This window comes from Saccopteryx leptura, chromosome 2 (genome assembly GCF_036850995.1).
Source record: "Saccopteryx leptura isolate mSacLep1 chromosome 2, mSacLep1_pri_phased_curated, whole genome shotgun sequence".
Taxonomy (NCBI): domain Eukaryota; kingdom Metazoa; phylum Chordata; class Mammalia; order Chiroptera; family Emballonuridae; genus Saccopteryx; species Saccopteryx leptura.
In genome coordinates, this window is record NC_089504.1 from 340,406,131 (window position 1) to 340,426,284 (window position 20,154).

The 20,154-nt window shown below is 42.8% G+C and overlaps 1 protein-coding gene and 1 pseudogene across 1 annotated transcript; one reads left to right on the forward strand and one right to left on the reverse strand.

The window, feature by feature from the left end:
- Nucleotides 1–4,134: 4,134 nt before the first annotated feature.
- Nucleotides 4,135–6,076, forward strand: CCL8 (C-C motif chemokine ligand 8). Its single transcript, XM_066366288.1, has 3 exons — nucleotides 4,135–4,270; nucleotides 5,051–5,168; nucleotides 5,582–6,076. Exons 1-3 carry the CDS (start codon nucleotides 4,195–4,197, stop codon nucleotides 5,685–5,687), a joined length of 300 nt encoding a protein of 99 aa, XP_066222385.1. The 5' UTR covers nucleotides 4,135–4,194; the 3' UTR covers nucleotides 5,688–6,076.
- A 5,188-nt stretch (nucleotides 6,077–11,264) lies between these two features.
- LOC136392304 (transcription initiation factor TFIID subunit 9-like) lies at nucleotides 11,265–12,095 on the reverse strand (annotated as a pseudogene).
- Between the last annotated feature and the right edge of the window lie 8,059 nt (nucleotides 12,096–20,154).

Here is a 20,154-nt window from a genome sequence, read left to right on the forward strand (position 1 = left end):
AATAAACTTTCAAAACAGAAAGCACTAGACCTAGGTGGTCTTACTTGTTAATTCTACCAAACATTTCAGTAACAAATGATACCAAATTTTCATTATTTTTTCCAGAAGATAGAAGCAAAGAGGATACTCTTTAATTTATATTATAAAGAGTCCAGCATTACCTTAATATAAAAATCAGATAAAAACATTAGAACAAAAGAAAATTAAAGACCAACAAAAAACTACAGAAACAGATGCAAAAATCTTAAACATAGATGCAAAAAATTTTCAACAAAATATTAGCAAATAGAACCCAATGATGTATAAAAGTAATTATACAAAACAATCAAGTGGGATTTATTCCAGGTTGGTAAGGCTGCTTTAACATTTGAAAATCAATTTATGTAATCCATCACATCAACAGACTAAAGAAGAAGAAAAAATTTTATGATCATAACAATTGATGATATCAGTAGAAAGCATTTGAAGAAATCTAATGCCCATTCATGATAAAAACTTTCAGCAGACTAGAAATAGAGGGGTACTTCCTCAACTCAGTAAAGAACATCTACAAACGATCTACAGCTAATATCATATTAAATTGTGAGAAAAGATGCTTTTCCCCTAAAATTGGAAATAACACAGGATGTTCTTTCTCACCACTGCTATTCAACATCATACTGGAAGTTCTAACTAGTGCAGTAAAACAAGACAAAGGAATAAAAGATATACAGATTAGGAACAAAGAAATAAAATACTCTTTGTAGAAGACATAATTATCCATGCAGAAAAACAAATCAACCAAAATACTCAAATTAATACTCTTGTAATTAATAAACAATTATAGAAAGATTTAAGATACAAAGTTAATATAAATTCAATTACTTTTCTGTGTACCCACAATGAACAATTGCAATTTGAAATTAATAACACAATGCCATTTACATTAGCTCCAAAAAATTAAGTACTTAGGGATGAATATAAGAGAATGTGTACAATATTAATATGAAGAAAGCAATAAAACTCTGGTGAAAGATAAAATAAATAAATCTAAAAAAATGGAGAGCTAGTCCATGTTTGTGGACAGGAAATGTCAATATTGTCATCATGTTGGTTTTTTCCTAGCTCAATCTATAAACTCAACACAATCCCAATCAAAATTTCACCAAGTATTTTGTGAATAGTAACAAATTGGTTCTACGACTTATATGGAAAGGCAGAGACCTAGACTAGCTATTACAATATTGAAGAAAAACTAAGTCAGAGAACTGAAACTACCCAACTTCAATATTTACTTTTAAGCTACATTAATCAAAAGAGTGTGGCATTGTAAAAAAATAAAATAAAATAAAGATAAATAAAACAGAATAAGAAGCTCAGAAATAGACCTGCAAACTATGGATAATTAATCTTTGAAAAAGAAGCAAAGATAATTCAATACAGAAAGAATAGTCTTTTCAACAAAGGGCTCTCAAACAACTGGACAAACACAAGCAAAAAAAAAAAAAAAAAAAAAAAGAATCTAGACAATCTAGACACAGACCTTACATCTGTCACAAACATGAGCTCAAAGTGGATCATAGACCTAAATGTAAAATTCAAAACTATAGAACTATTAGAACTATTAGAAAATAACACAATGGACCTTGAGTTTGGTGGTCTAAGTCAGTGGTCCCCAACCTTTTTTGGGCCACGGACCGATTTAATGTCAGAAAATATTTTCACGGACCGGCCTTTAGGGTGGGATGGATAAATATATCAAGTGACTGAGACCAGCATCAAGAGTGAGTCTTAGATGGATGTAACAGAGGGAATCTGGTCATTTTTTAAAAATAAAACATCGTTAGACTTAAATATAAATAAAACGGAAATAATGTAAATTATTTATTCTTTCTCTGCGGACCAATACCAAATGGCCATGGACCGGTATCGGTCCGCGGCCCGGAGGTTGGGGACCACTGGTCTAAGTGACCTTGAGTTTGTTGATGACTTCAGAGATAACAACACCAAAAGCATAATCCAGGAAAGAAATAATTGGTAAGTTGGACTTTATCAAAACAAAAAAGTTCTACTCTATAAAAGCCACCATCAAGAAAATGAGAAGACAATCACAAACTAGGAGAAAATCTTTGTAAAACACATATCTGTTGAAGGACTTGTATCCAAATTATACAAAGAACCCTTAACAACAACTCAAGAACAAGAAAACAAACAACCCAGTTTTAAAAAATAGGTGAAAAATCTCACTAAAGACACCTCGCCAGAGAAGATATACAGATAGAAAAGAAGCATACGAAAAGATGTTCAACATCATATGTCATTAGGGAATTTCAAATTAAAACAAAGAGATACCACCGCACACATCTTAGAATGGCGCTTAAACTCAAAAACCTGACAAATAAATGCTGGTGAGGATGTGAAGCAACAGGAACCCTCATTCATTGCTAGGGGAATGTGAAATGTTACGGTCACTTTGGAAGACCATCTGGCAGCTTTTTACAAAGTTAGACATAGTCTTACTATATGATCCAGCAATCACACTCCTAGATATTTACCCCAATGAGTTGAAAACATACCCACACAAATGCACATAAGTGCTTATAGCAGCTTTATTCATAATTGCCCCAAACTGGAAGCAAAGGTGTCCCTCAATAGATGAATGAATGAACAAACTGTGGTACATGCATATAGTGGAATATTATTCAGCAATAAAGAGAAATGAGCTATCAAACCATGAAAAGACCTGGAAGAAACTGAAATGCATATTACTTAGTGAAAGAAGCCAGTCTGAAAATGTTACATACTATACGATTCCAACATATGACATTCTGTAAGGCAAACTATATTATAGAGATAAGTACAAAGATTAGTGGGATAGTAGCAGTCCAAGATTTGATGTGGATAGAAGAAAGGTTGAGGAGGTGGAACACATGAGGTTCTTAGGGCAGTAGAATGTCTACATGATATTGTAGTGTCAGATATGTGATGGAAGGGGAGTAGACAAGGTGAATGGTTTGCAAACCATGTTTTCTTTCCTTTGGGCCCCACCCACTCCCCACTCTGTGTGAATGAAGGGAGTTGGGAGACCTTTCTCAAGCAGACCTGTTCTAGCTGAACCTGCATAAAACATTGCTCTTCTCCATATGATTTCTTTTGGAAACAAACTTTAGTCTCTAAATGAAATATTTGGAAACGACACCCATAAAAGGACAGCATGTGCTGTCCAGTTCTTATCACCCACAGCATAAGATTCCAGGACATTAAGACTTGAGGATTCACCGGACCAGGTGGTGGCACAGTGGATAGAGAGTCAGCCTGGGACGCAGAGGACCCAGGTTTAAAACCCTGAGGTCACTGGCTTGAATGAAGGCTCACCAGCTTGAGCACAGGGTCACTGGCTTGAGCATGGGGTCATAGACAGGATCCCATGGTCACTGGCTTGAGCCCAAAGGTCTCTGGCTTGAGCCAGGGCTCACTGGCTCTGCTGTAGCCCCCTGGTCAAGGCACATATGAGAAAGCAATTAATGACCAACTAAGATGCTACAATGAAAAATTGATGCTTCTGATCTCTCTCCTTTCCTATCTGTCTGTCTGTCCCTATCTGTCTGTCTGTCTGTCTCTTCCTAAAAAAAGAAAAGAAAAAAAAAAAGACTTGGGGAATCTTCATTCTACTATTCTCCTAACGTTCTGTCAGGCTACCTGTGGGTCTCAATGGAGCTTGACTAGTTTAAGATGTCAGAGACCTGAGTCTGATGGAGAATCCAGGCAAAGCCTGGGGCCCTATCCCAGGCCCCCTGGACCCTGGGGAGCGTCAAACCCTCGATTCTCTTCATTCCACTGTGACCCCAGTTCCCATTCTTCCTTTCTAACACCATTTTTCATTTCAGGGAAATCACAACTTTAATGGTCTTATGAGATCATTTTCTCCACTTTGGCTGGGCACCACCACATACACTTCCACCTCTGCTGCACACAGCCTCAGCACACAATAGAAACTCCACAGTTTCCTTTTCTCCGTGTTTGGAAATCACTTCCAGAATCTGGTGCCTACCCAGCACATTCAGGGTCTTACCTCACCCTTCCTCGATCATGACCCTGGCCATGCTCTTATAAAAGGCAGGCAGAAGGGTCAGAGCAGCCAGAGGAGCAGAGAGGTTGAGGCCAATTCAGAAACCTCCAAGTCCCACGCTGAAGCTCGCCTCCTCACCCTCCAGCATGAAGCTCTCCGCAGCCCTTCTGTGCCTCCTGCTCACGGCGGCCGCCTTCAGCCCCCAGGTGCTCGCCCAGCCAGGTAAGCCTTACCATTTTACCCACTGCAGGTACTAACATCCCAGCATGAGTCATGCCATGCTTGTTGCTTAGCCTAGGTTGGAGAAAGAGAAACCAGCAAGGGACATGAGAAGAGCCAGCATGCCCCAGCTAGTCAGAGGCAAAGTCAGAATTTGATGCTCAGGACCCTGAGGCCAATCCCTATGACCTTTTTTTTGATACCAGCTTTGGGACACTAAATGCAGCCACTGCCTCAATGACCCATGCACTGTTTGGGGACGTAGCGTGGAAAAGAAAAAAAAAAAAAAGGCCGTTTCTCATCGTGGATGTGCAGCACATTTCAGGAAGTAGTGGAGAGGAAGAAACAGCTGCTTGAGGTTTCAAATTCTGGATGGCAGTCAATGGGGTTTCCAAAACTGGGGCTGTGTCGAGAGGAGAAGGATCCGAAGGCAGCTCAGCATGTGACAGGGACTGGCTCTAAAGCCAAGGGGATCGTCAGTTGGGAAACAAGGTCTTGGAGCTTGTCTTTCTGGTGTCAGAGAATTAGCCTTGTTGTTCAAGACTTTTCCCTTCCCAGTGGTTAACGAGGGCTCCATAGTTCAGCTGAGGAAAGAGACGCCCGGGGAACATTTCATCTGCGGGATTTGGACGGAGGCGTTGGCCTTGGCAGTGGTGGCCTTGGGAGTGGTGGGTCCCAGGGAGAACTCGTGTATTTGTTTTGACCTCCTCTTTCCCTCCCTCCCTTACAAATGCATGACTCTGGTGCATCCAGATGTCTCATTCTTGGCAAACTGTTTTTCAGATTCTGTTTCCATCCCGGTGACCTGCTGCTTCAAGATGGTTGATAAGAAGATCGGCCTCCAGAGGCTAAAAAGTTACACAAGAGTCACCAACAGCCTGTGTCCCCAGGAAGCTGTGATGTAAGTGACCCACATTCCCGTACCCTCAGCTGGAAGTTCTATCTGAGTTGTATACATACTAGGGAAAGAGATCAGGATTCATATCCAGAGGAGGCAGATAAAAATGTCACCTAATCACCAGGGCCCTTTAAACCCAGAAAACCCACCAGAAGGAACCATACTCCCCCCAGGCTCTCTTGCCAGGAGCTTGCTGAGATCATCCAAGCTCCTTCAGCCAGGAGCCTAGAGTGCTTCCGCAGGGGCAGCAGGAGCAAGCTTCCTTTTAAGGCCTCTTCTCCCATCTGCCCCCCCCCCTTCCTCTTGGCCGGACCCAAGCACCTCACCCAGAGAGCAAGGGCTGATCAGGTTTGGGAGCCAGTGGGTCACATTCCGGCCAAAATTCTCAAAGGTGCTCCATGTCATTGTGCCCACAGCTTCATGACCAAACTGGACAAACAGGTCTGTGCTGACCCCAAGAAGAAGTGGGTCCAGGATTCCATGGATTACCTGGACAAAAAATCCCAAGCTCCGAAGCCTTGAATGTCACACCCAGATTGAGGGTCACACCTGGATTGAATGTCCCACCCGGAGCCTGAGAACCATCTTATTTATTTTCCCTCAACCTTCCCCAGGAGCGTGATGAAGTTATACGATATTTTATTATAATGTAAAAAAATGGAGACTTTGGTTAATAATTTAAAAACACAACCTTTCTTAAATAATATTTAATTGTATTTAAGTTATTGATGTTTTGACTTTATCTGCCATAAATCCAAATGAATGTAAAATGCAAAATCTGGTGATGTTTCCTTTTCTGTGACCTCAATTAAGTTCGTGGCAAGGGGAAATTGTTCCCCCTCCCATGGACCACCAGAGTGAAACACTTCATATTTTTAGCAAGTCAGTGCTTTTGTAAATGTATGCTAGGTAATGTTGTTGATGAAATTAATGTTATTAGAAAACTATGGAATTTTCAAATAAAAACATGTATAATTTTAAAGTACTCGATCTTATCTTTTATGGGATAATATTTAGCTGGGAGGGAGACAATGGCAGCAGTGGGTGGTAATTTGGGATATAGGGGCCATCCTCTAAAAAGTCTTTTGAACTGAGCTAAGGATCAGGAATAACCTAGCAAGACTAGATCGAGCCTGACCAGACGGTGGCACAGTGGATAGAGCGTCGGACTGGGATGTGGAGGACCCAGGTTCGAGACCCCGAGGTCGCCAGCTTGAGCGTGGGCTCATCTGGTTTGAGCAAGGCTCACCAGCTTGAGCCCAAGATCACTGACTCGAGCAAGGAGTCCCTCGGTCTGCAGTAATCCCCCCCGGTCAAGGCACATATGAGAAAGCAATCAATGAACAACTAAGGAGCCACAACGAAGAATTGATGTTTCTCATCTCTCTCCCTTCCTGTCTGTCTCTACCTACCTGTCCCTTTCTCTGACTCTCTCTCTGTTTCTGCCAAAAAAAGAAAAAAGAAAAGACTAGATTGAGCTGTTCCAGCCCTTTGGCTCTAGTCTGTAACATCACTGCCCTTATTCAGTCGGGTCTTTCTTACCACAGCTAACTTGGCCAGTCTCTCTCTTGACCTCTTGCACAGTCTCCAGACTTGTCTGTATAATTCCCAAGTTTTCAGTTTTCACCATCTAATCTATTCTCTCTAACCCAGGGTAATATCCCAGAAGAGAAACCGATCTAAGGGGAGAGTAGATGTGTATCTAGAGGTCCACATAAATCTTCCCACTGAAGATGAGTCTTCACCAGGACTGGCCTCGAGGGGCGCACGTGGTGGGAAATGTGAAGGCTTCTCCAGACCTGACACAGGAAGGAGAGACGGGGAGGGGTCCAGAGAAAGGAATCCCATCTGGCTGGGCCCTGGAGAGACAGAGGAGTTTGGAGTTTTACAAATAAAAGTTGAAGTCAGAGTGTAAGGGTCTTGCATTTCAGATGGGAAGTCGGTGAGTAAGAGGGAAACACTAAAGGTTTTGGAACAGGCGAGAAGGAGAGTGTCCGATTCAGAGGCACGCATCAGGAAGAATAACCCAGTATCTGAGGGCAGGAGGGAGTGTGAGAGGGAAAACCCAAGAGCAGGTGACTGCCGGGGCACGGGGAAGAGGGGGGGTTCTGAAGCAGAGTGGTGGTGGGGGGGCGAAGTTGGAAAGAACAGGCCAGGCAGAGCGATAAACTAAATACCATAGAGGAAGGAGAATAATCCACCCGGGACACAGACCCTTTTCTTATCATCTTGCAAAGCAGCTAAGTCTTGAGCAGGCTGGCGCCCTTGGGACACAGAATGAATTTATCTCCATCACCCTACCCTTAACCTCAACCCCAAGAACTTGCAAACTTCCATTTAAAGGCATGGGACTTCCTTTCCTCAATTGTCACTTAAGATAAAAATTCGCTTGTATGTCATAAGCACAGCTGGCTTGTTTTTCAGACAAGAGGCTCACCGTTCTGAAGCACCAGGACCCCACACGGAGGGAAAGAGGAGTATTGTCCTGCTGACCCAAGCTCCTCTGGACCTTCCATTGGTGATCGTGCAGAGATGCCACAATCCTTGTACACTTGGGAGCTTGGCAAGGCCAGAGATTTGGCTTCTGGTCCCCGAATGGACCCTGACTCTGTGCCACTTAGGGCGAGTCACTGTCTCTCTATGGTATTAAGATATGCAATAGGAAAATGTCACAGGCAGGAAATGAGGGAATCTGGCAAATGACCCTTCAAGCCTCCTCCAGCTCTAGGGGACATGTTGGGCAGATAAAATATATTATGCTCACTTTGTTAAAGATGGCGCTGCCCACAAGGAGGCCGTGGCCCAGGTGATATTAATGTGTGTTGGGAACAGGCTGTGGGCAGGCAGAATCCTTGTAGCCTGGGGCTCGGTTTTAGGACTAAGCCTTTCCCACCCTTTTTGATGTGGGGCGGTACAATCCAATCATGCCTCAGAGAAGTGACTTTGTATTAGAGACTTCCCTATTTTGTATATGGGATTAAAGGTTTTGAATCTACACTATAAAATGGGGGCAGAACGAGAGCTTGCTCTCTTGGTTCCTGAGATTATCATTAGAGGAGAGAGCAGAAAGAGGCCATGTGGCCAGGAGAAGCAGCCAAGATGGCAGAGTGCTGAGAGAGAAGCCAGTTTGGGCAGAGTTTGTGCAGGGAGAAGGAAGGAGATGGGGAACAGAGGTGAATAAGTCTGGTGAACTAGAAACCTTTGATTCTAGGAAACTCGGATAAGTCAGTAGCTTTGTGAGCACTGAATGTGAGTGGATTTTGGAGCCCAGTGTGTGTTTTTTGCTTGCCCACCGGGTGCAAGCTAGGATTAAAGACTATGGACCACCAGTTTTTGGCTCCGTTGTTTCTTTACCGACTGTCCGAATCCAATGCGAACCTGCATGGGCCAGGCTGCTGTGATGGTGGTAGCCCTGGCCACTGGCTTTACAGGACACATCTTTTGGAAGCTTGGCATTGTCCATTGGTTAGGGTAGGGAGGGAGGAAAAGTGCCTAGATGGAAACCATCAAGCCAGGTAAGAGCCTCGCCTTTTGGCAAACACCTGTAAGTCAGATCTATCACCTGTCTGGAGATAAGCTTTCCACTGAAGTCCAAGGTGGCACCTGCAAACTCCAGGAAAGAGAAGGCAAGGCAACTAAGGGTCAGCCAGGTCCAAGGTGTCTCCCCCAGCCACAAAGTTTCCATCTCGTTCTAACCTCTTTCTTCCACATTCTCTAGGCCAAGAGTCTACAGACATCTGGGCTCGGGATTTCATGAAGTGCCTGGACCACAAATCCCAAAGTCCACAGGCACGAAGAGCACCCTAAGCTGGCAGCAGGCCACAGTGCAAGACGCAACCCAGTTGTTTCCCACAAGCATAGCGCGGCTGGCTGCACTCTGGGACTATGCCATTCTACTTCAAATCACTATGAACCCAATGACACGAAATATACTGTCTCAAGTGCAACATCATTTTCTTCGTTACTGATGTTTTATGTGCCCTACCTTGAATATTTGTGTTTTGAAAATCCATGTCTTTACACTAACAGGTTCATATCTGTGAGCTCCAATTCATTCCCTTGTCAAATGGGGGGGGGGTGGACAAAGAACTGGGGAGGTTCTAGGAGTCCTATGCTTCTTCTTGGGCTCCCTTCTGAGAGCACCTTCTGGTGGGATCTTGATAACATTATAAGGAGTGAAATAAGTAAATCAGAAAAAAACAAGAACTACATGATTCCATACATTGGTGGAACATAAAAATGAGACTAAGAGACATGGACAAGAGTGTGGTGGTTACCAGGGGTGGGGGGAGGGAGGACAGGGGGAGAGTTAGGGGGAGGGGGAGGGGCACAGAGAACTAGATAGAGGGTGGCGAAGGACAATCTGACTTTGGGCGAGGGGTATGCAACATAATTTAATGACAAAATAACCTAGACATGTTTTCTTTGAATATATGTACCCTGATTTATTAATGTCATCCCATTACCATTAATAAAAATTTATTTAAAAAAAAAAAAAAAAAAAAAGAGAGCACCTTCTGCTAAGAGGAACAGCTTGCCGCAGGCTATGACTCACTCCACTCTCCCAGTATCTGCTCGCAGTGTCCCCTCACTTCCTGCTTTCTGCCCGCAGGCTCTGCCGTAGGTGCCATCTCAGGTCAGCAGTTGGCTCAGCCTGCACATTTCCCCAGGGCTCAGAAGTACAGGGGAAGTAACACTCGGGGTGACATTCTTCCACCGAGGAAGGCTAGAAGCAGAAGTTTAAACACTCCTGCCACCCTTCCTTTGAGAGGTCGACTCTGGGAGTCACTTGTGTTAAGTGCCTCAGGAGAGTCAGTCCCCATGGCCCAAATGCTGACCTTGAGTATGCTTATTGTGTTAGTTTCTCCTCCGTGTCTATCTCAGTCTGCTGCTCCTCAGTCCTGACCCCTGGGGTCACTTCCCAAAGGAACTGTCTACACTCTACACAGAGGTTCTGTCTTAGGCTCTGGCTTACTGATTGTTTTGTAGAGTCAGAATTCCTTCTCCTTCTCCTTCTCCTAGTCAATGTCTGGTTCTCAATGGGCAGATTTATTGGGCCAGGACCAGGGATTCAGCTGTGCGGTTGGTTGATATTTTCACCAGGACTGGGGCTGGGGCTGGAACAAGGATCAGGGACTCACCCAATGTGTTCTTTGGAACCAGGGCTGAGGTTAAGATCGTAACCTCAGCCAGATGTTTAACAAGACTGGGTTCAACAGAATGGCTCAGAAGTCAAGGCCAACAGGACTGAGACTAAACTAGTCACATAGCTAGAAGAATGGTCACATAGGCAGAGATTTAACAAATAAGTAAATTTCATTAAACATAATGAAAACCAGGTCATTTACTGTTAGAGAAGTTTTCTGTAGTCATTTACTGTTACAGAAAAATATGAAATGTTAGAAGACTAGAAAAAAACCTGTGATGTTGATCTGCAATTGAAGGTATTGGTGTGAACATGAAGTTTTACAGATAGACAATGATAGGTTGATAGGTAGATAAGTAAGTAGATAGATAGATGATTGATTGATAGATAGATAGATAGATAAATGATAGATAGATAGAGAAATGACTGACAGATAGAAATACACTCATGAATCATGAGATATGAGTATGTTGAACATATACTCAACATCAAACACTTTTCCAAGTATTGCAAAACATTTTCCAAAGTCATTTCACCAATTTAATTCACTCCCACCTGCAATACTTGAGTGGTCCCACATTTGGTATTTCAACACTTTGTACCATCACTCTTTTTAAGTTTTCTATTCTGCTTATAATTCCAGAAAATCCACAAGTGTGGTGTAAACTCATGTTTTACTTATGACTAAAGAGGTTGAGCATCTAGTCAGTTTGTTAAGTATCTTCTTTTATGAAGTTCCCAGTCCATATTTTTTTTATGAATAACAACTTTATTTCTTATACATAAAGGCTGATAAAAAAACCCATTATGAATTCTATTAAAGAAATAAATCATTTCAAAATCAAGAACTATGATAACTATATTCATTTAATATTATTTAAGTTTTCTAAAACACAGCTTAGAAACATCTAGCATGCATGTTTAATCTCAGTATAGGGTGTTACAGATCAAGTCTACATGTTACAAGCATCAAGGCTAGATGACAACTTATTATCATCATCATCATCATCGTCCTTGTCATCATCTTCATGTTTTCTTTTCAACGCATTTGATGACTCATTAGCAGTATTTGGTGATGACAACACAACATGGTGATGACAACACAATAGAACACCATGTTAGTGTTAATAAGAATGTTTTGGACCCAATTAATGATAAATTAACCACAACGTTCTGAACCGCTGATATTGCTCTATTTAACTGGGGACAGCGAGGTGAGCATCTGTACTGTAAACTTTTGCCCTGTAAGGAACATTAGAGTCCCTATTTTAGGTGAAACCGACATGGTTTGTGGGGTTGGTGTGCCAAGTGTGGAAGGACTTGGTCTGCTAGTAACTGAACTAACACTAACTGTGGAAAGGTTAGCCTTCCCACAGCAGAAGTAGATGATTTTTTTTGTAAAGACTTAAGTCTATAGTCAGACAATATCTTATCAGGTGTCAATCTAGAGCCTAAATGTGGCTTGACCAATGCAAAGGGGCTTGATTTCTTTGCTTTGAAATATCTGATAAGAAATGCTTGGGAGAGGAGAGGTAAAAGACTCATCCGCATGACCGTTGATTACCCATCATGCATTGTCTGCATCGACAATAACTTTCTCAGCATGGTTTGAATACATTTTTGCATCATCTAGAATTGTGGTCACATATCAGAAGGCAAACTCCAACATCTGATTTATAACTTTCGGCTCATATTCTGTAATCCCCATGCCCTTTAGAATTTGTGTCATTTATTTGAGCATCTTTTAGCATGTTCTTCGGAAAAACCATCTTGCCACACTCCATGATATCCAGTAATAAGACTTCTTGAGCTAAATCACAAACATTCATGTATTTCAGTACTGCTCTTGATGCAAGTTACATGCCTAGTGTGTTTTTTCCAACTGCTAGTGTATCAGTGAACAGAATCTTTGGAAGCAACATGGTCCTCAATGTGATGGCTCTGGAAACCTCCCAATTCATTTCTTTTGTACATTTTTAGATTGTTTTGACTTAGATTGTTTAGCATTTTAGATCGTCTGTCTTTTCATATGAATTAGTAGGAATATTTTCTATATTCTGAATAAGAATCTTTTGTCAGCTATATAAATTAAAATACCTCCTCAGAATCTGTGATTTTCTTTTCATTCCCTTAAAGATGCTTTCAGATAAAAATAACCTTTCAATTTTGATATAGTCAATTTATTAACATGTATCTTTATGGCTAGTGCCTTTGTCTTCTTTTTAAGAGAGCTTTTTAAATCAGACATCATAAAGACATTTTTTAATGTTCTCTTCCAGGAGCATCATGTTGATTTCATCTTTAATCCGTGGGTTATTCGGATGTACTTGGCTTAATTTTCATGCTGTGGGATATCTTCTAGTAATCACTGGTTTTAATTTCATTCCAAAATGGCTAAAGAACATCTTTCATGTTTTCGAACCATTTATATTTGTTGAGACATGCTTTTTAGTTCAGAATATAATCAATTTGATATACATATTTCACATTTTGCCAGAGAAACAGAACAATTGAATATAAAAATAGATGTAGACTGATATAAATATGAATACAAATATAAATACATATACATGGGAACGCCTTGTGCAATTATGGAGACTGACAAGCACCAGAATGAACTGACAAGCTAGAAACCCAGGAAAGCTGATTGTGTAGTTCGAGACGAAGTTCAAAAGCTGAAGAACCAGAAGAGCAGATGATGTAGTTCCAGGCCAGCAGCCTGAAGACCCAGGAAGAGTCGATGTTTCAGTTCTACTTATAGGAAGGACAGAAGCTAATGTACCAGTTCCAAGGCACTCAGGTGGAAGAATTCCTGACTCAGAGGAAGGCCAGTCTTTTTGTTTTATTTAGGCCTTCACCTGATTGGATGAGTCTCATCTACATTAGAGAAGGGAATCTGCTTTATTCAGTCCACCAATTTACGTGTTAATCTCATTCATAAATATTCTCACAGAAACACCCAGAATAATGTTTGATCAAATAACTGGGCACTCCATGGCCTGGTCAAGTTAACAAATAAAATTAACTATGTATAAATAAGTACATATAAATATATTTTTATATATTTAATTTATATAAATTTATCACTTGATTATTTGATTTTTAAGAAAGTTGTCAATACAATGAAGAAAAAAAGATCTTTCAAATAAATGATTTTGGAGCAATCAAATATCTGTATGGGAAAAATGCACTTCTCCCTACATCACAGGATACATGAAAATAAATTTAAGATGAATTATAGACCTAGAAGTGAAATCTAAAACAAGAAAACACCCAGAAGAAAACACAGAAGAATAACTTTATAACTTAAGGTAGAAAATAAAATTATTTTTTGAGAAAAACATAGAACATATAACTATTTATATATATATATATATATAGTTATATAATATTATATATAGTTATATACATATAGTTATATGTATATAGTTACGGCTTCTAGCTTTGGCTGCTCGTATTGGCTGAAAGTATTTATTAAGAAAATAAAAAGACAAGGCACAGACTGGAAGAAAATATATTATATTTTATATAAGTACTTTAATCTAGATTATATAAATAATTCCTCCAAAATAATAAGAAAATAGGACAGAACTCAAAACTGGAGGAAAAAAAAAATCTTGAACAGACATTTCACAAAAGAATATCAGAATAGTCAATAAACATATAAAAAGGAGATAATGGTAGACAGATGATAGAGAAATAGATAGATGATAAATGGTTGTAGGTAGGTAGAAATACACAAATGGGTCATAGAATATGATCACAGAAATGCTTCTAGAAGATAACAGAAGGGAAATGCAATTGACTACAATATGAAATACTACTACAAACCCACCAAAATGGTTAAAATGAAAAGACTGATAAAACCAAGTGTTGGTGGGAATGCAGAGCAAATGAAGCTGACATATCTCTGGTGGGACATTTGGAAAACTAATGAGCAGTTTATAATGAACATAAACACTTGTATATTCTATGGCTCAGAAATTTCACTTCTAAGTAAATATTTAAGATAACTGAATCCAAACAAACACAAAAAGTTTTGAACAAGAGTGTTTATAACTCCATTCACATTGGCTCCAAACTGGAAGCATTCCCAAGGTCCATCAACCAAAAAAACAGATAAACAGACTGTGGTGTGTTTACACAAGGAATTAGCAAGAAAAATAACTGACATTGATACATTGTTTTGCAAGGCATTAAGTGTAAGTCTTCAGACCCAAAATGAATGCTCACCACATGGTTCCACTTATATGAATTTCAAGAACAGGCAATCTAATTTTGACGGAAGTCAAGACTGTTCTTAACTTTAGAAGATGAAGCATTGACTTGGAAAAGACACAAAAGGTAAAATGTTGTATACATAGATTAAAAAAGAATCAAGCTATACCTGTAAGATTTCTAAAGTTTATTATATGTGAAATACGTAAGTATATTAAAATAAATTTGAAAATATATTTTAATAGCCTGAACCTGTTTATACTATTAATCTAGCAACCCAACTTCCACATCTATGATGTAAACAGTGACGCTGGTAAAGAGTTATTGTATACATGACAGCATTAGTTAGAATCCCAGTGAAATGGACCAAAATGCCCAATTTTGAAATTTGGTCTACTAGATAGCTATTAAGAAATTAAGCTATTGCCTGACCAGTGGTGGCGCAGTGGATAAAGCATCAACCTGGAAACACTGAGGTTGCTGGTTCAAAACCCTGAGCTTGTCTGGTCAAGGCACATATGGGAGTTGATACTTCTGGCTCCTCCCCCTTCTCTTTCTCTCTTTCTCTTTCTCTCTCTTTCCGGTCTCTGAAATGAATAAATAAAATCTTAAAAAAAAATTTTTTTTTTAAAGAAATTAAGCTATTGAAAGATATATAATGACTTTGACAAGGTTTTTGACATAACGTTAACAAACAAATCTGGGACTAACTGGTAACTAGTAAAATTCCTAAAATTTCCACATGGAAAAAAAAAAAAAGACCAACAATATTTTTTTCCGTGGTTGTGTCTTAATGTTGCATGTATAAATGACTGTAGAATATTTTTATGCTTTTTAAGAGATACTTTCCAAGTATTCTAAGTCAGCATATTTAAATATATAAAAGTATTTCTACAAAATTGCTGCCCCTACAGAAAAACTTCCTTTTTCTAAAACTTTTGTTTTTGCTGTTCATAGCTCCAGCATGTGCCGAATACAAGATTTTTCCTGTCTGCTTAGTCATGAGGAGGGGAATTCCCAGGCATTCATCCTGGAAATTCCAAAAAAAAAAGGAAGAGCAGCCAAAGCTAGAAGCCGTAAGCACCTGAATGGACAACGGAAAAAAAGGTAAGATGCCAGGATCCCAGTGGGAAGGAGACTGCACCCCTGAGCCTGCCTGGGATAACCCTGGCTCACCCCCGTGTGGTCTGGAAGGTAAATTATATGAGAATTCTCTCACAGAGGAGGGCCGCTGTGGCTCCCTAGACCCTTCGATCATCAGTAAGTGTGCATGCTTGACTGTATGCTGGTCCAGAGAATGCCCACAGTGCCTCCATCACCTAGAACGAAAGTAGCAGGGCTTGCCCTGGAAGATCACCAATCCCCCCTTTACAGAGCAAGGTTTGGTCCCCTGTGAAATCTGTTTAAGCTAGGAAGCCTTCATGTGTTGGGACACAATTTAAGGCAGGAGGACTCACCTGACGCCTGTCTGAGCCGGTTGGAACGAACAATGTTGCCGGTGGATAGACTATAAGCAAAGACAGAGATAGGTATGGAGGCAAAAGGAAGGTGGTCTTACAAGATTTCTGGGGGTGGTGGATGGACATGCCCTTCAGTGTCACAATGGCGATATTCTCTGCCCCGGCAGGCTAGCCTTTCTCTGGAGAGACCCAGTCTGAGGGGCAGAAAATACCAGTTAGCGCTGGCTCCCCGCTTTTCACTGGCCACCCCAGCTGTTGGATATCCCTTCTGTCAAGTGGAAAGGTTGCCGTGTGTCAATACGCCTTAGAGCCTTAAACAATAAAATGAGTTGGACAGGGAGAAGCATTAAGTACAAAGTTCCCCAGCAGAGATTCCCAATAAGCTATGCCCTGAACATAGATTTTAGCGTGTAGACAAGCCTCTGAAAAACCACAATATTTGCATAGCGAAACCAGCTCTGTGGTGTTATAGTATATAAAACAACCTAGCACGAAATCACCCAGGCCACTGGAGTCAGATTGCAGGACAAGAAGGAGGCTAAGTCTCTACAGCAATACAATAACTAAAAATCACAGAATTCTGTAGTTCTAGGAGACTTCTGCTGTGTAAAGACAAGATCATTAAGATAGACAAGAGCCTGCTGAACTTCTGCTTTGGACATAACTGAGCAATTGGTATAGGACCTGCATAAGCTCCTACACCGACTGGTCGGCCAGGGTGAATTTTTAGGTCTCCAGTATGGAGTCAACCTGGTTAGACAACATCAGGCACCTCTGGGGAAGGCTTGGGGGAATGTTTAGAGCATACATCTATGGATTTCCAAAGTTAGCGAAAACACTGCAAGGGCCACATTTGTTACAAAACTACGATAAAATCACCAGTTTCTCTGAAATTCAAATGTAACTAGGTGTCCTGTATTTCATCTGGTGGCTTGGCAAGGCAGGACTCTTCCAGAAAGGGACCTGGTGTCCCCAGCAATTAAGGAACTTCAGGTCTCTATGAGCTGGCTGAGATCTGATTCCTGGGTAACAGATCATGGATCTCTTCTATAGAGACTGACATCAGCTTTCTGCCCATGAAAGCTAAGATTTTCTGCCTAAAGTCAAGCAGTACCTTAATAAAATAGCCCATCTATTTCAAGTCTAGGGATCCCCAAATCATGGCCACAGATTCCTGCTGGTCAGAGCACTCTATCTACCACTCCAGCCCGAGGGCTTCTTGAGGTATCTGTGCCCGCTTTGTCCCTGCTGCTTAATTAGCAGCACCACCTGGCCTGTGCCCTTCCCAGCCCCAGACTCCAACCCTCCCACTGAGACCTGAACCCCGCTCTATCGCAGCAGCCATTCTTCCAGGTGGCCCCAGACTGTAGCGTCGGCGTCATGGTGAGGGGGCTGGCTAGAACTGGGAGTCACTGGCACACGCTGAGCACTTTCCATGTGTAATTTGACTCTAGCAACATCACGATGAGGAAATAGTTAGCTGTCAGTTCCTCTTAGAGGCTCAGAGAGTTAAGCAATTTTCCTCAGATTATATAATTAGTAAATGGTAGATACAGGACTTAAACCTGTGTCTGGCTGACTCCAGATTTCAGGCATCTAAACACACTCTCCTTGGACATATTGGGTCCTGAAGCAGAGGGAAGGGCAGACAGGAGACCTTACAGCTGGGAGGGTTTTAATGTCTGCTCATCTGCTCTATTTGGAGGAAAGTTTGGGATGGGTGTGTGGTGGGTGGATTCAAAGTGGTGAATAACATACAAGCTTCAATGGGCCATATTCATTGATATGGGCCTACCGGCCCAGAATTCAGAATTTCATCTGTTGGTACAAATACCTGGGTGCGATGTTAATGTTCAGCTAGACTGGGTAATGGAGTCTAGACTTTAAAAGAAGCCTGTTGTCAGTAAGGTTGAATTTCTGGAACTTCCCTGGGGGGTTAGGAAGAAGTCTAATAGGCTCAGGAAAGTGGATCTGTTGAAATAGGTTTATTATGTGCAAAGTGCTCAGCCATCCCTAACTGCACTTCCGGGGAAGGCCAGGGAACACTTCCTTTATGGGGGCATTGTGAGATGTTTCGATGAGGTCGCGAGAGGTGGGCAGCCTCCTTCAGAGCTCTCTGGTGGCCCTTCACTGTAAATGAGAGTGGCCCCGGGAGAGCTATAACTCCATGGTTCTCACACTTCATTGCACACGGGAACCACCTGGAGGGCTGGTCGGCACAGCCTTCCACACCAACCCTGGTGCTAACTGAAGTAATAACGATACCAACACAGGGCGTCTTTGTGCTCCTGAAATACATGAGCACCCCGGTTTTAGAGTCCCACTTAGAAGACATACTTCCAGGGACCTCTTCTGGCACTCAAACTTATTGTCAGTCAGGGTCCAAGAAAGAACTAGATGGTGCTTACATGAAAATGATCTGAGGAAGGTGTAATAAAAAGACTTTCCCCCCAGACGTGGGCTGGGTGTGGAGAAACCACAGGCTGCTTCGGGACCCTGAGGCTAGTAACAGGGTGGTGACCGCCCCTAGAGCTCCCGAGAAAAGGATAGGACATAGTCCCCCTAAGCTTGAAAGAGTCACGGAGAGGGTCATGGAGAGGGTCACAGAGAGGGTCACGGAGGGTTCATGGAGGGGGTTCCAGAAGGAGTCATGGATGGGGTCATGGAAGGGGTCGTGAAGGGGGTCACGAAGGGAGTTATGGAGGAGGTCATGGAGGGGGTCACAGAGAGGGTCACGGAGGGTTAATGGAGGGGGTCGTGGAGGGGGTTATGGAGAGAGTCATGAAAGGGGTTATGGATAAGGTCATGAAGGGGGTCATGGAGGGGGTCACAAAGGATTCATGGAGGGGATCATGAAGGGGTCACGGAGGGGGTTCCAGAGGGAGTCATGGAGAGGGTCATGGAGGGGTTTGTGGAGGGGGTCACTGAGGGGATTGTGGAGGGAATTACGGAGGGAGTCATGGAGGAGGTCATGAAGGGGGTAATGGAGGGGGTCATGGAGGGGGTAATGCAGGGGGTTGTAGAGAGGTTCACAGAGAGGGTCAGAAGAGAGTCATGAAAGGGGTTATGGATGGGGTCATGGAGGGGGTCGTGGAGGGGGTCACAGAGGGGGTCACAGAGAGAGTCATGGAAGGGGTTATGGATGGGGTCATGGAGGGGGTCATGAAGGGGGTCACAGAGAGGGTCACAGAGAGAGTCATGAAAGGGGTTATGGATGGGGTCATGGAGGGGGTCGTGGAGGGGGTCACAGAGAGGGTCACAGAGAGAGTCATGGAAGGGGTTATGGATGGGGTCATGGAGGGGGTCGTGAAGGGGGTCACAGAGGGGGTCACAGAGAGAGTCATGGAGGGGGTTATGAATGGGGTCATGGAGGGGGTCGTGAAGGGGGTCACAGAGGGGGTCACAGAGAGAGTCATGGAAGGGGTTATGGATGGGGTCATGGAGGGGGTCGTGAAGGGGGTCACAGAGGGGGTCACAGAGAGAGTCATGGAAGGGGTTATGGATGGGGTCATGGAGGGGGTCGTGAAGGGGGTCACAGAGAGAGTCATGGAAGGGGTTATGGATGGGGTCATGGAGGGGGTCGTGAAGGGGGTCACAGAGGGGGTCACAGAGAGAGTCATGGAAGGGGTTATGGATGGGGTCATGGAGGGGGTCGTGAAGGGGGTCACAGAGGGGGTCATGGAGGGGGTCACAGAGAGAGTCATGGAAGGGGTTATGGATGGGGTCATGGAGGGGGTCGTGAAGGGGGTCACAGAGGGGGTCATGGAGGGGGTCACAGAGAGAGTCATGGAAGGGGTTATGGATGGGGTCATGGAGGGGGTCGTGAAGGGGGTCACAGAGAGAGTCATGGAGGGGGTCACGGAGGGGTTCATGGAGGGGGTCATGGAAGGGGCCACCTAGAAAGAAGTGAAAATCCTTAGTGGAGAGCTGGCTGCATCCAGGCGGAGCCACAGGGGAGACAACAGAGAAGCATGTACTTCACCTTAGCTCTTCTCCCTCCCCCCAGTGCCCTGAGGGGCTCCCCAGTGTCTGAACCCAGCTTGAAGCCAGAGGGCTCAGCCCTGCTCAGGTGAGCCACACAGGTTGGCTTCCCAGAGATGGGTAAGATTGTGTGTGGGAGGCCAAGCTTGTGATCTTTTCTTATTGGTTCTTGTGTCAAAGTTAT